This window comes from Fusarium proliferatum, assembly GCF_900067095.1.
Source record: "Fusarium proliferatum ET1 genome assembly, contig: FPRO_scaffold004, whole genome shotgun sequence".
In the NCBI taxonomy this organism is placed as follows: Eukaryota; Fungi; Ascomycota; class Sordariomycetes; order Hypocreales; family Nectriaceae; genus Fusarium; species Fusarium proliferatum.
This window is the reverse complement of record NW_022194793.1, coordinates 3,342,287-3,356,600: the sequence shown is the minus strand read 5'-3', so window position 1 is coordinate 3,356,600 and position 14,314 is coordinate 3,342,287. Positions and strand designations below refer to the sequence as shown.

The following is a 14,314-nucleotide window of genomic DNA, read 5'->3' as shown; positions in this document are numbered from 1 at the left end:
CAGTAAGATGCGTAGATGATCTGTTATTATTTAATTAATATTCTTTATACATGCAGCCATGCATGGTCGATAAACATTGGCTGCGAGAATATACTATCGAGAGAATACTGCTCCAAACCTTCGTAAATATCAGCAGTCATCGAATCGCCCAGCGAAGTCTGTCGTTGGTCCGTTCGTCTTTCACCGACAGGGTGAACAAAAGTCGTTTGCACACTAACAGTTGTTTTCGAAGCATCAGATTGACCGCCCTGTGTACCATCAGTCGTAGGCTGTGGTGCCACAGCGTCCATGATATCCGAGTCGATGAGTTGCCAGATCTTGGAGGGCTGAAAACTAATCATGTTGTTATCCTGTGCTTGACTCGACATTGTTTGCAACTGATGTAAGAGTTCTCGCTGTCATGGTTAGTATATGCTCCTAGCTGGGCGTGTTCTGACGAACCTTGTGTATGCTTCTTGGCGAAGGATCAGGCATCGACTCTAGAAACTCGATGCATTTTCTATAATTCTCCTTTGACGTTTCTGAGACTTTCGCGTCCCTCGCATACTGGAAAAGCCACGGTATTGTCGCCGTCGCAGCGACTAAGTCGCCTATTAATGGGTCATACACCATTAATCCACGATCTATACATGTTTGGACTAAGCGCGCTACCCAAGCTGAGTGAAACATAGCTTGGTCGACAGTTTGCTGGAGGAATAATCTCGGTTGGGAAGGGCGATTCGCTCTTCGAAGGGTAACAAGATGGATGAATGGATGATTCAATAACCCTTGTGTTGCGTGCGCTGTGATTTGGAAGAGGAGCCATGGGGCCCAGTACTCTCGATGTCTTTCGAATTCCTCTGGTGTTCGTTCCGAAAAGCCCACGTTGCGAACGAAATGTACATGACCGAGTCTAGACTCGAGATCATATAGTGTATTCGTCAATTGGTAAAAATTGGAATTTGTATCAGCAGGGTTATCAGCCTTTCCGATATGCAGCGCGTGAAGATACGAGATAACGTCGCCGCAGAACGATACAGCGCGTACAGCATGTGATGTTATCCCGGGGTCTGTTCTCAAATCGTCGCGAATACTTTCTAGATCTGGCGCGTATTCTTCATCGCCTAGATATGCTGGTGGTGAGGGCTCTCTTGCGCTGCGAGGATAGTCTGGTTTGGTGTGTGTTTGAGAGAGGAGAGTGAAACGAGGAGCGAAGCCTTTTTCGAGGATGAAGACACTCCAGTAACATCTGAGGCTGGCGTCGCCTTGGGGATTGTGGGGGGACTCAGAGTAACCTGCTCCGCGGACGAGTTCGAGTCTACTGGCTGCTCCTATTGTCATTAAAGCCAATGCTGGTCTTCCCTCTGTAGCTGGGTTAGTGCTGTAGTGATCGGAGAGAGCGGGGTGGGTACCGAGGATGTCACCCAGAGCAAGGAGACATAGAGCTTGTGAGATTTCCAACTGGGCTGTTCCTCGCATGGCGAGTTCGAGCACCATATCTCGCGCAGACCTTGCATGAGAGTGAATCAAGTCAGCTTCCTTCGCACTGCTCGAATCATAGGGGAGATTGGACAGCGCAAGTGCTAAGAAGTTCCACTGAAGAAACATGGGGAATCTCTCGATCCGATCTCTCAGCCCTTCTGGATCGAAGAGAGGCAGTGGTTGGAAGTATAACCGTCTTCGGTATTCTTCTACGGCATGGTCGAGTGAATCTGGCGATGGCCTTGCCTCTGTTGCTGAAGGGAGCCTTGTCGTTGTGAGCTTATTGTATGAGGTATAGAAGGTTATCTTACCAAGACACTGAGACTTCATCGTTAATGCTCACCCTGTTCAATCGTCTTGAAGCGCTTTCGACGAAAGATCCGGACCTGTTTGTATGCCTCGGGAGGGAGTCCGGAGTCAAGGCTGAGCCATTGCTTGATGAGGCAGCTTGAGGATGGCTTTACACCTGTTAGCAGTTGCAGCAACAATGAAACCTCCGTCTTTCTTACTGGGTAAGCTCGTATATCTCATCGCCCCGATTCTCAACACTCGAAACACGATCCCTCGATCCCGGTTGTCTGATCACTCATAAGACAAGTCATTAAGCCAAGATCACAACTCACGCTCGGGAAGTCCTCCTTCTTCGCTTCACAGTCTCTCGATTCCTCGGTAGATATTCACAAGGCTGATTCAGCCTCTCACAAAAAGAGCACACAGGTCGTTCCCCAGTACATCTCGTCTTCTTCCGCCTGTCCCCGGATTAGAAAACGGATTAGAAAACAACCCTTGTAGATACATCATACGACTCACCGGCAGCTCTCGCACGCGCGCCGAACGGATGATTCGGGATTGCCTGTCATTACGAAGTCGACAGTGGGGCTGGTGGACAAGCATTCAGAAGAAGTATATACAATATGTAGTTGAGATGAAGAGGACGAGACGCGGATTCTCCGTGCCCACCTTTACAGGGAAAAAGTACACGTGACTCAGTTGGAGAAGCTCACGGATGACTCCGAGATACTGGCTTTTTAAATATTAGAAAGATACCGAATTCCAGAGCTTTTTCCTTGAGCGTATCTCATGATTTGGGAAGTTGATCTAGTGATAGCGTTATTAGTGAGTCGTTGAGCGGAGAATTGTCGTGGTAGTTTTCCGTGCCCGCTGGTGAAGAGACGGTGAAACACGATTGGTCAATGCCTCTAGACACGGAGTTTTAGACCAAATTTCCGTCTTGGACATCGACTTATACAAGTCGCTTGTCTACTATAAGACGGGCTGATTGTTTCTTCCTTTCCATTCTTTAGACTACAACTTGTTCTTATCACTAGTAATTTCTTATCTCAACATCGCCATGACTTCTAGAACGCCTGCATCGAAGAATGAGCCCATCGTCATCGTGGGCGCTGGTGTCTTTGGCCTTTCAACTGCACTTGAACTCAAGAAGAGAGGTTATCAACATGTCACAGTGCTCGATAGGTATTTACCACCTGTGATAGATGGAAGTAGTGTTGATATTTCACGTGTTATTCGCGTGGAATATGCTGATCCTTTCTACGGCAAGATGGCGACTGAAGCCCTCGAAGGCTGGACAGGTCAATATTCACAACACTACCATCAGTCGGGCTTTGTGATGCTCACTGATGCTGGTGGGAACTCCTTTGTTGAGCAGAGTAAAGAGTCTAACAAGACTCTTGGTGGGACACTGGAGGAGTATGAGAATGCACACGATATTCGAAAACAGTTTCCTGCGGTCCAGTCTCAGCTTGATGGCAAGAAGGCGTACTTCAACAAGACTGGTGGTTGGGCGGATGCCGAGTCTAGTATACAGCAACTAGCTACCGAGTGTTCTCTTGCTGGTGTGTCGTTCATCACAGGCCCCAGAGGGAGAGCTTTATCTCTACGTTACAGCGACAAGAAAGTCACGGGTGTCAACGTCGCCGAAGGTGACACTATCCCTGCCGCACAGGTCATTATAGCCACTGGAGCGTGGTCGAACAGACTCCTCCCAATCAGTCATGCCTCATCTGGTTCCGGACAGCCAGTTGGCTTTATTCGTCTCACCCCCCATGAAGCAGAGAGACTCAAGGACATGCCCGTCATCATCAATCTCAGCACAGGAGTCTTTGTATTTCCTCCCACGCCAAAGACAAATATTCTCAAGATTGCTCGTCACGGTTACGGATGGGCTACTGAGGTTGAAGTCAAAGATCCTCTCGGGCAAACTCGAGTGGTATCATCTCCTAAACGAGACGAAAACAACGCAACAACCAATTATTTACCAGCAGATGCATTGAAAGCTCTTCGTGAGGGACTACAAGATCTCGTACCAGAGGTTGCCGACCGGGAGTGGTTGAGAACACGACTTTGTTGGTACTCTGATACACCTGAGGGAGACTTTATCGTGGATCATCATCCCGTGCGCGAGGGTCTTTTCCTTGCTACTGGTGGTGCTGGACAGTGAGTTACTCATGAAACCTAACGTGAAGTTGTACTGAAAATTATGCAGCGCTTTCAAATTTCTCCCTGTGCTTGGAAGATATGTTGTTGATTGTTTTGAAAACAAGGCTCCTAAGGAGCTTCGACACAAGTGGAGGCTACGAGCGCCAACTGGACAGGACATGGTGAAGCAGGGTGATGGTAGTCGGGGCGGTCCTCCTTTGAGGAAGTTGACAAGAGCTGAGCAGTCCAAGTTGTGAAAAGAATAGATGTATTGGTTCGTCGAGAACGATAGACTGCCAAGATAAAGGGGAGTATACACCACAACAACCGAAGCATTACCACCACCTGTGAACTATCATCGGTAGTCTTTGAGCTACGAGTGACTTTGGTCCATGCCGCCAAAATAGTCATGCGACAGGACGCAGTGTACGATCCATGATCTGGGACGAGCCCATGGCCGTGGGCGCATGCAACATCGTACCCGTTTCGCATACCACATACCACATACTATATAGAGCAATAAAATGTTTCAAGCATGCTAGGTGAGACCTAATGCTTGTATACGAAGTACATGTCACGCCTACGTTTACGCATGGCCCCTACGATGGTGTTTTGGTGCTGTATTATGTGGGATATGGACATATGTGTGACATGTAATATCCCAAAGTTCGGTGACTAGACTCGACCCCGTTACCAGCTGTGTCTGACCACCGACCACGTTTGTGATGGTCTTAGCCAAGAGGAGCACACGTGAAAGCGTTCTTGACAGTTCCGTGGTCATACTGGTCGATCTGCGGATGATGTTAGTTGATGTTGCGTGAAGTTTGTGTGAGTTGGCTTACAATATCGATGACGGCAGAGTAGGTTCCCGCTACCAAGAAGACAAGACCCATGATGAAGATGATGGCGTTGACAACGCTGGGAAGGATGTTCTTCTTGCTGTACCATTTACCTTCTCTCAAAAGCATGAACCACATTACTGCAGGCCAATACAGGGTGAAGCCTGAGTTCAGCAAACTAGATGTGATGGCAATCAAGTCGCTGAAGAAGGGAATAGCCTCGGCGATAACGAAACCGATCCAGGTGAAGATGCTGATGAGCAGGAGCCAAGAGATCCAGCCCTTAGGGGTGTTGATGTACTTGGCTATGGAATTTTCATAGATGCGACCGTGGATATAGCGCACAGCGACAGTCGTGTTGATCGAGCCGCTGATGAAAATAACTGGCAAGGCGACGCCAAAGGCAACCTTGGCAACAGTGTGGCCTGCAGATAAAAGAGCTGGAGATTTGACATCGATACCAACGAAGGAGTAGATGAGAGCGCCGGTGAGGGTATAGATAACAATTTCGATACCACCGAGCGTCCATATAGCCTTCATGTAGTCGGTAGGCGTGTGCATTTCATCCATGAAGCTGAACTGCGAGATAGAGAAGCTGTAGGCGAAGAAGATGTTGCAAAGCGCAATAAAGGCCTGAGCAAACGTGACATCAGGCTTGGGCCAGGCGGACCAATTGGCCGGTTCGGGTGCATCAGAAGCTCGAATACCAGTCGCGATGATGGTGACTCCGATAGCTGCAATGATCGAAGCGAAGTCGATATAGCCCAGAATAGCCACCTCTGCAAAACTGGGAGGCACAGCAAGAAGCAGCAGCAGGACAGCAGAGATGACGCCCCAGACAAGACTGCAGATATTACTCTCAGTCAAAGTCGCAAAGGCGATAGTCCCCGTCAAGCAATGCGACGCTGTGAGGAGCAACAACTGAAGCGTAACCATGACACCAAAAGCCTCAGCACCCCAACGTCCAAACATGAGTCCTCCCGCAGCAGGGTAGTGCTCGACATGCGGATACCTAACCTTGACCTGCCCAACGATATACGACGTGTAAATCGCAATGAGCCCAATGCCAATCGAGCAGATAACGCCCGCGACCATGCCCAGCGTCGCAAAGGCGCCGGGGATGGAGAGCGAGCCGAGCGCGACGGCCTGGACGATGAGAACGATGGTGAGGCGCTTCCAGCCGAGACGGCTGAACTTGGCCTTGCCGTCGAGGATCTTGCGCTTCTCGAACTCGGTTACTTCGCCGACCATTTTCTCGCTGGTGGAATCGTCATCTTGGGCGATGGGGGCGGAGAGGATGTTGTTGTCCTGAGGGCCCTGGTGCTTGTCCTTGTTTTTGCTGGCGGTGGAGGCCGCGGGGGTGATGGAGGAGGTCATTGTCTTTTTGATGAGTGTAGCTTAGTCTCCCATTGTCACACAGACTGATTATTTGGTGAACTCGTCAAGAGATTCAGAGAGAATGAGTGTGAGGATGTGATGAGCAAAGAAGGGACGGGGCTGGCTTTGTAGGGCCACGGTATATGACTCCCCGTTAGCCCGACGTCGGACGGGACGTGGAGACTCCATATTGAACCATCTGGATCCATGTGAGCAGAGGCGAGAATTCAGAAAAAGTTTGTCAGTCCATGGCAATGGCATGTCATACGAAAAGCCAGGACCGGGTCATTCTACGATCCATGATGGAGTACAAGTGGATCATCCCGTGGTGTTTCTAGAAGGATTAGCAAGTAAACCCTTTTTAAACACCCCTAATTGGTTAAAGCGATGGGGCTCAAATAATAGCCGAATCAGCTAACATCGTAGCTCAACAACATCAGATTTTTATAAGACTTTTCTTAACATTCTCTACCAATTCAACTTGAGTTACTCATGACAAGATGACAATTGCACAACAATAATTGACTGCTCTCGTAATTCTTAGTAAAAAGAAATACTTATTTGGCTGGGGAAGCTTGTAAAGGTCCCTGAAAGAGGGAAAAAGAAGCTGATCGTCTTTTGTGGATTCTGTTACTCAAAAGTCGGTCCATTTTACCTAATCAACCTGGATTCAAGCGGAGGCACCGAGTCAGAAGCTTCAGCGAGATGGGCTGTCGCCCCCTTGAATTTTGATACAGAAAAGACGCGGAGCCGAGCCGAGGGAAAGGAGAGGTGCCGGCGGATGTGGAGGAGATTGGGAAGTCTAAACTTTATATGGTGATTGTTGCATCAAGTATCGCGACTTACAGGTGTGGTGTTGAGCTACAATGCACTGGAACACGGATATAGACGGCTCTATTCATTGCATTTTAAGAGCAGCACGACTACAAATAGAGCTTTTCACTGACATCTTATTGGCCATTACGCTTCTGCTCGGCAATCCGTCTACACGTTCATATCACAGAGTCACGTTCCGCAGCCGCCGTACGTAATAAGATCCCTTTTCAGCTCGCATGCTTTACTTCCCCAAGTTTTCTCCAGATGATCTCCCAACTCAATCATAATCCCCCACGTTGAGTTCTTTTGCTTGCATGACCCGCTATGTCTAACAGCTCGTCTTAATGAGGTAGCTGTTGAGGCTAGGCTCCTTCATTACGTACAGGAGGTTTCCGTGGGTATCTGGGGTCTCGCCCACTTCTTACGAAAAGAAGAACTCGGACCGTGTAAAACATTGCCTGCTTCAAGTAAGACCGCCTGTGGTGACATGTTACTCGATAGGGTGAGCACGGATGGAAATACATCGATGTGGTAAATTATCTCTATCTTTTGTATTCAATATCTCATTATCATGAAGGAAGTCTTGACTTGACTGACAATAACTGTCGCCTTTTCCATCTCAGATCACCATTTGCTTTTCGCATCTTCTCACCCGATCTTCAATACTAATGACTTTCGACGATGTAGGCCGCGGAAACTCCCCTAAAAACTTCTACCCTCATCTGTAGCATGGTATCCATTTCCATTCGTGAACCTCTCCTCCTGACTCACCACCAGCTTTGGGAGTCCAAAGCCAACACCAAAGAACACAAAGATAGCCCACTTCCATCGGAAAGGGTTGATAACCACACAGAAGAAGAACCACCAGATCAACTCCAAGTAAGTAAAAAAGTCGAAAGCGCCAGTTGGACTGGTAAGCTTGAGTGTCTTGGTCATATCGATCCAGCGCTGCATCCAGAAGGGACTAGGTCGAGAGAACGGGTCCATGAGGAACATGAGGAGGATTCGAGTGTAGATACCAATGTGCCAGTTACCAACGGTGCCAATGGCGTTGACGTATGTGCAGTTGATGGCTGAGACGGAGGGGTGAGTGGGTGGGAAGGTCTGGAGATACCAATTCGGCGGTGGGTAGGGTTCCTCGAAGCAATCCTTGGGGAGGAAAGATAGAGAAGGTCTTTTGAAACCAGTAGCCATAACGACAATATCAGCATCGATGACTTCCTCGTGACCAGGACCACCTTGCGGTACACCCTTGGCACGTCGATTAACTTGAACACCGCTCTCGACAAACTCATCGATATCACAGCGAACCCATTCAGCTCTACCCTCGCGCAGCTTGTCCATAATGTCAGAGTTAACCATAGGTGTCTCCATGAACAAACCGTGGTTCTTATCAGGCGCAATATCCTCAAGATCTCGGTAGAAGAACTTGCGCAGGAAGAACTCTGGGATAAACGACAGAACTGTCTCCTGGCCAAAGATGTTGAAGCTCAGAAGTGTATCGACGACCATGTTACGGGGAATGATCCACTTGTCTGAGCGCGATAGAATGGTCGCTTTGGCAGCATCTTCTGTGAAAGCAAACTCAAGCGCTTCAACAGCAGAGGCACCTCCACCAATGATGGCCATCTTCTTACCCTTCACATCCTTTCTAATAACAAGTCAGCGGGCTGGATCGTGAGTTGGGAAGCCGAGTGACATACCCAGTGAGTTCGCTAGAGTGGTAAATAGGACCTTTGAAGTTGTCCATGCCGGGGATCTTTGGCATCTTTGGCGCGCCACAAGTTCCGACCGCAGCAATGACACCGCCAAAGCGCCCGAGGGAAGGGTCGTTGACAATCCATCGGCCCTGGTCATCTTGGTACACGCGATCAATTTTTGTGTTGAAGCGTGTTCTCTCTTTGAGGCCATAGCGTTCCCAGAGCTGTCGGACCTGGCTGAGAATTTGCTGACGGTCGGGATACCCACGATTCCACTGAACAGAAGGATGGAATCGATACATCAATGAATGAATCTGAAGCCCAGATGTTTCATTGACTCTCTGGATTTTATTAACGTCAAGATAATTATAAAATCATAGCGTAGTGAAACTTACACTCCAAATACCACCAACATTATCCTTGGACCCAGCTTCGAAAATCACAACATCAAAGCCATGGCCAATACAATGAGCCGCACTTGTAACGCCCGTAATTCCCGCCCCAATGACTGCAATCTTAGGTCTATTGCGCCCAATCCTCGCGTTTTCACTTGGTGGCTTGGGCGAGAGGAGTTTGTCCGTGAGCCATTGGAAGATTTGGAAGAAGAAGAGAAAAGGGTGGAAGAGGGGATTGACGAGGCCAGTGTCAGACGCCATTGTAATTCAAGAATATAATTACAATTGACAATTGACAATTGAGGTTGAAGTTGAGATTCGTACTCTCATAAATATCTCGCCGTGTCTTTCATGTGAAAGCGAAACATGACGTCAATATTTCACATGCTAATTTAGAGGCCTTGAACAATGACGAGTCAATGATTTCAAGGTCAATTCAGGGCGAGATAGTCTAGTTAGTGCAGTTAGTGCAGTGATATGATGTGATAGTGAACCCACAGACAATGGCTGAAACAAGAATAAATCACTTCATTCCAACCTCTTCCCGCTGTTTTGTTTACTCCAGACCTTGTCTATATCAGTCAATCCAATTCGACTGCTTTTCTCTCATAAACGCATCTTAGCGCAATTAACTTGAAGCTCATCCACTCTTCAAGCTACTCACGTTCCTGAATTTGGTCAATTGAACGATAACCACAAAAATGGAGCATCCAGGTAAGCTTGCTTTCGAGATTGCAGACTGTAATATACTCACAAAGTATAGTCAAGGAAATTGCCGGCGTTATCAAGTCGCTCACTCAGGGCAGCCCTGATGTCCAAGAGTCAACTCTGAGAGAATATTTTCTCCCCAATGCCTCGTTCTCACACCCATACTGCCGTGTTCCTTCTATATCGAAGGGACAAATCCCCTTGGCGGGAGGTCTTGAGTCTATTCAGTTGATACTAGCCATCTATCGATGGTATCGTACTCTGAGCCCACACATTGACCTCAAGGTCGATTCGGCAGGTCAGTCTCCCGTCGTCTAATGGTTGGTTGCAATTGCTAACTTTTCTCAGCCTTTGATCAGAAGAGTGGTCTTCTGTATGTCTCCATCCGTCAAACATTCGCGCTCTGGTTCATCCCTCTGTACAAGGCACCTGTGAAGCTTGTGTCTGTTCTACAGCTTACACAGCTCTCACCAGAGTCATCATCAGAGGATGAGGAACCAGAGGATAGCAAGCCGCGTCGGCAAAACCCTCGTTATTACATCGCCAGTCAGGAAGATCTCTATCCAGTAAACGACTGCATTCAGTTCTTGTGCCCTGGTCTCGGTCCCTTCTTGTGGACTATTTGGCAGCTCTACAGCACTTGGTTGTGTGTCATGGGATCTTTGTTGTTCTTGCCCGTGTACTTTCTGCTCAACGGTACACCATCAAAGACGAAGAAGATAATTCCCAAGTTTTAGCTTGGGCAATTGGCGGGTTTGGTAGATGGGAATTTTAATCTGGGATTTTATGGAATACGCCTTATGACACGACTAATGACGGCGTATCGAGTTATTGTAATGAGTTTGGGGTAATCAAGGGCATGGGCGTTTTTGTTTAGTGATCTTTGTAGATGTTCTTACATCTCAAGAGCTACTAGAAAATAATGGAAGCCTTTGCTTCCGCGCAACATCTATGATCGAATACAGTATGGCGATGTGTAGCTCATCCGGGAGCAAGCAGCTGTATGTCACATTTCTCAATAAGAGCCAACACAGGACGTGGAGCCCTTGGAGATTCACATGCATTTCACATGAAGACTCTTGGTACTGACCGCTATCCGAGTCTTCCGTGGCACTCCGGCTGCCTTATCAAGCTGTTGCTGTTGTCTTAGACATGCCGAGGCTGTTGGTCCTGAATAGAGATATTACCATGGCAATCAAGGTCAACTCAGCTGCCCATAGTTCGACATCACAATCTAAGGAGAATTATCAAAACAAGGTCTCAGGCAGCATCCAATAAGGTGTGTACGGAAATGAGCTGGTATGTCAATACATGGCACAACCAACAGCCTTGTCGTTACACGAGCCAGTTAAGACATGCACAAACATCCGACGCTGTTGCACACGTGTTATTGTTGAAAAGTTGAATTGTAACTCGCTATCTTTGACTGATCCTAAATTTTCCTAAATGATTCTTCCGTCAAGGTCTAGATTCTAAGCTCGTTGACCACAGTAGCATCCGCATGCTTGGCCAGTGCTAACAGCCTGCTCTTTCGGGCTCGAACCAGCCGGCGCCTCCTGTTCTCGACACTGTTGAAAAGTGTTTATTATCTCCATGAACGTCTCTCTGATCGGACTCGGCCGACACCATACCATCCTTGGAGTGTTAACATGCTCTATTGAGCGGCGCGGCGCTTATAAAATAGGAAATCCTTCACTTCGGTAGGGCAGCAACCTTCTATTACTCTTTGGGTCCGTAGGTAATCACTGTTTCCCGGGTGACTTGAATACCATTGACGCTCTGGCTGCGCTTAGTAGAGAAACTGGCCAGAGCAGGTTTCGGCTTGGCGGATACTGGAGGTACTTGATCGGCTGAGCTGTTAACACTTTCGGTATCCATTGCCCCGTCTGACTCGAGAGCGGCATTGTGCTCTGGTATCGTGGGACAAAGATGTGTCTCATCTTCTTGAGGGTTCTCACCACCAAAGTCTCGTCTATGAGGCATCTCGTAGGAATCGTTGTCGAGAGTGTGACTTTTTCTCTTTTCTTGACTGTGCGTGTTGGACTTCTTTGAGTTCTTCTCCTGCGAACGAAGGCGAGGATGGATGAGGAAGGGAACGTATCGCACGCAGAATGGCTTGAGCGCGGGGACAGAAACACAGACGAGACTGGTGTTGACCTCGATGAAACTCAAGATGAGCTGTCGTGGAAGAGCCCAGGTATAGTCGGGGGCGTCCAAGATGGGAAGAGTGATGGTAGCCCTCCTGATTGTGACGACAATGATGACGCCTCCAGTTGCGAAGAGAACAGTAAGTGAGATCTTTTGACGAGTGGGGATCTGAAGAGGCTGAACAATGCGGATCGGAAGAAGAAGAACGAATGTATCGATGACAACACTGCAGATGACCAGGAAGATAACTAGAACATCCATACCAATACACTTCCCTTCGATAGTGAGATCCCATCCTGCAGATACAGGCTGGCATCGAAACACGGCGAGGCAGACGTAGACGAAAGTGTATGAGCAGACAAGAGCCATCAAGACATGGACCGCTCGACGCACAAATCTATCGGGAGAGATTCGAAGATAGAAGCTAAGGACAGAGAGTTTGGCGAGACTGATGCTGGCAGCGTATGTGAGTGTAGCTCCGATACTGGTCTGCCAGAACTTGGGAACGTATTCGGCCACTGGGATATCCCACATGTGGTTTCCAGCACCAAGATTAAGGACTACCACTGTTAGATACTGCAATATCGTGAGTGAGTATAATACATACGTGTTAATGAAATGCCGAGAAAGGCGACAGAGAAACAGAGACCAGCTATGCACAAGTCTAACAACTCAGTTAGTTCTGCTCCCAAAAGTGGATGTTGAACAAGACGTACAGTCATCAGCTCCCAGCACACTCTTAACCACATATCTCCTCGTAAAAACCCTCAGAAGAACAATAATCGAAGCAATGATCGTCGTCGTAACACCACAAGGAATAACTCCGCTCCCACTGCTCGGGGGATTAACAAGAGTTCTCGTCTGTCCCGCCGGCGGCTCCATAAGAAAACCCGAAGGGTCATGAGCAAGAGGCGCCATCGTATCTCGACTCAAAGATATTAGAAGAGCAAAGAAGAGGCTTATGAGCAGTCACTAGACGAGGAGATGACCGTGCAGAATACAGTCCTTCTTCCATGATGATGGGACATGCAGAGGAACTTATATCTTGGAACAAGGAGCTGGGATGTAGAAAAGACAAGATGACAAGGTTTACTCCACCACTACTGCAATACAGCAGAAAATCTGATATCCTTCCAAGTTGATCTCTATTCTTTTTCGCGAATACTGTATTCTTCTAGCAAACAAGCCGGGGGATCCCAAGTGGAAATCGTTCGACTCTGAAAGTGACGACTCAACTCTACTAACAAAGTCGCATAATGGGGATAAGAAAAAGTAAAACCAGAGGCAAACTTTTTAGAGACGTCTCTTTTTTTCTTATTTTTACTTTTGCTTATTCTCGCTCTTCATGCGGTTCTCATTCTAGCGCGTCTGATAACACCCCTGGCTCTCAGGAACCCGGAGTTCCCCTCTAGACCCGCTCGTGGGGAAAAAAAAGAGAGGACATTCTCGTAGAGGACCCTTGTCTCTTCTCGCCGTGGAGTATTACTTGTGGCTTTTGATGGTATAACAAAAGCCATGAAGAAGTTTATTCAATATTAGTGGTCTCATTGTCCGAGAGCCGTTTGTTGAGGCGTTTGTCGTCTCACCGGTTAAAGAAAGCCGCACATGTACATCACTCTGTAGTTCTTTGCAATTGAGGCCTGCAATCACTGTTGCACAGCATAATCGTCGACGTCTATTCTTGGTGTATCTCACGTGAGGACCTGTGTGTTAACCAGGGGCTCGAGTACGGCAAGGATTACTTCATGACGCATTATACCCACTGTGTCTATGTACCGTTGGGAGGAGGTCGCTGTGGAGGATGTAGGCTATATTCAACCGAGAAGCTTACTCAGAGGATACTAATACATGCCTGCCGACAATGCAGTTTCTTTTTCTCTTGAAGGCGAGTTTCGCTGATCTTATCACTGATTGATATATTTTCCATGGTTTCGCTCCTGTTTCCTCTTTAGTGCTTTACCAATTATCTTGTCGTGATGAACCCCGTGGACTCGCGGATAACGAGACAACATCCGAGCACAGGTACATTGGTACAGATCGTTGAAGATAGGTAGGTAAGGTACTTACAATGAGACATCGCGACAATCTTTTACATCCGTGCCTCTACGGTAACTAACAACCAACATCAAATTCCGGGACCGATCGGGACGCTTTAAAAAAGACAAGACGAAAAGCCTCCGGGTGGCTTGCTCTTCTAGACCTCAATCTCTCGTCCGCGGAAGAGTCTTGTTGACGAGAAATTCTCATCGTCAGTTGACATTTCGTCAGACCACAGATTGTTAGGATCCGCAATTTGGGTAAAAGTGACAGTTGGCGATATTGCTTTTTTTCGCAGATACTCTACGGGACCCTTGTTCTGGGGGCTAAGCATTGACACACTTGTCGTTGAATCGGTCTTGGGCTTGATCGCTTGAGGTACCGTGCTTGTTTC

General features: G+C 47.9%; 6 protein-coding genes across 6 annotated transcripts; 2 read left to right on the top strand and 4 right to left on the bottom strand.

Moving 5' to 3' along the window:
- Positions 1-44: 44 nt before the first annotated feature.
- Positions 45-2,321, bottom strand: FPRO_05257 (uncharacterized protein; the record flags this gene model as incomplete). Its single annotated transcript, XM_031230855.1, has 7 exons — positions 45-395; positions 442-1,343; positions 1,392-1,726; positions 1,773-1,919; positions 1,971-2,039; positions 2,085-2,210; positions 2,272-2,321. 7 exons carry the CDS (start codon positions 2,319-2,321, stop codon positions 45-47), a joined length of 1,980 nt encoding a protein of 659 aa, XP_031080950.1.
- A 491-nt stretch (positions 2,322-2,812) lies between these two features.
- FPRO_05256 (uncharacterized protein) lies at positions 2,813-4,157 on the top strand (the record flags this gene model as incomplete). The annotated part of the gene is made up of 2 exons (XM_031230854.1): positions 2,813-3,918; positions 3,968-4,157. The coding sequence occupies 2 exons, from the start codon at positions 2,813-2,815 to the stop codon at positions 4,155-4,157; spliced, it is 1,296 nt and encodes a 431-aa protein (XP_031080949.1).
- Positions 4,158-4,631: 474 nt separating this feature from the next.
- FPRO_05255 (putative neutral amino acid permease) lies at positions 4,632-6,116 on the bottom strand (the record flags this gene model as incomplete). The annotated part of the gene is made up of 2 exons (XM_031230853.1): positions 4,632-4,691; positions 4,743-6,116. The coding sequence occupies 2 exons, from the start codon at positions 6,114-6,116 to the stop codon at positions 4,632-4,634; spliced, it is 1,434 nt and encodes a 477-aa protein (XP_031080948.1).
- Positions 6,117-7,634: 1,518 nt separating this feature from the next.
- FPRO_05254 (uncharacterized protein) lies at positions 7,635-9,288 on the bottom strand (the record flags this gene model as incomplete). Its single annotated transcript, XM_031230852.1, has 3 exons — positions 7,635-8,583; positions 8,636-8,973; positions 9,028-9,288. The coding sequence occupies 3 exons, from the start codon at positions 9,286-9,288 to the stop codon at positions 7,635-7,637; spliced, it is 1,548 nt and encodes a 515-aa protein (XP_031080947.1).
- Positions 9,289-9,728: 440 nt separating this feature from the next.
- On the top strand, positions 9,729-10,472 carry FPRO_05253 (uncharacterized protein; the record flags this gene model as incomplete). Its single annotated transcript, XM_031230851.1, has 3 exons — positions 9,729-9,741; positions 9,791-10,033; positions 10,084-10,472. The coding sequence occupies 3 exons, from the start codon at positions 9,729-9,731 to the stop codon at positions 10,470-10,472; spliced, it is 645 nt and encodes a 214-aa protein (XP_031080946.1).
- A 982-nt stretch (positions 10,473-11,454) lies between these two features.
- On the bottom strand, positions 11,455-12,801 carry FPRO_05252 (uncharacterized protein; the record flags this gene model as incomplete). Its single annotated transcript, XM_031230849.1, has 3 exons — positions 11,455-12,443; positions 12,491-12,547; positions 12,600-12,801. The coding sequence occupies 3 exons, from the start codon at positions 12,799-12,801 to the stop codon at positions 11,455-11,457; spliced, it is 1,248 nt and encodes a 415-aa protein (XP_031080945.1).
- Between the last annotated feature and the right edge of the window lie 1,513 nt (positions 12,802-14,314).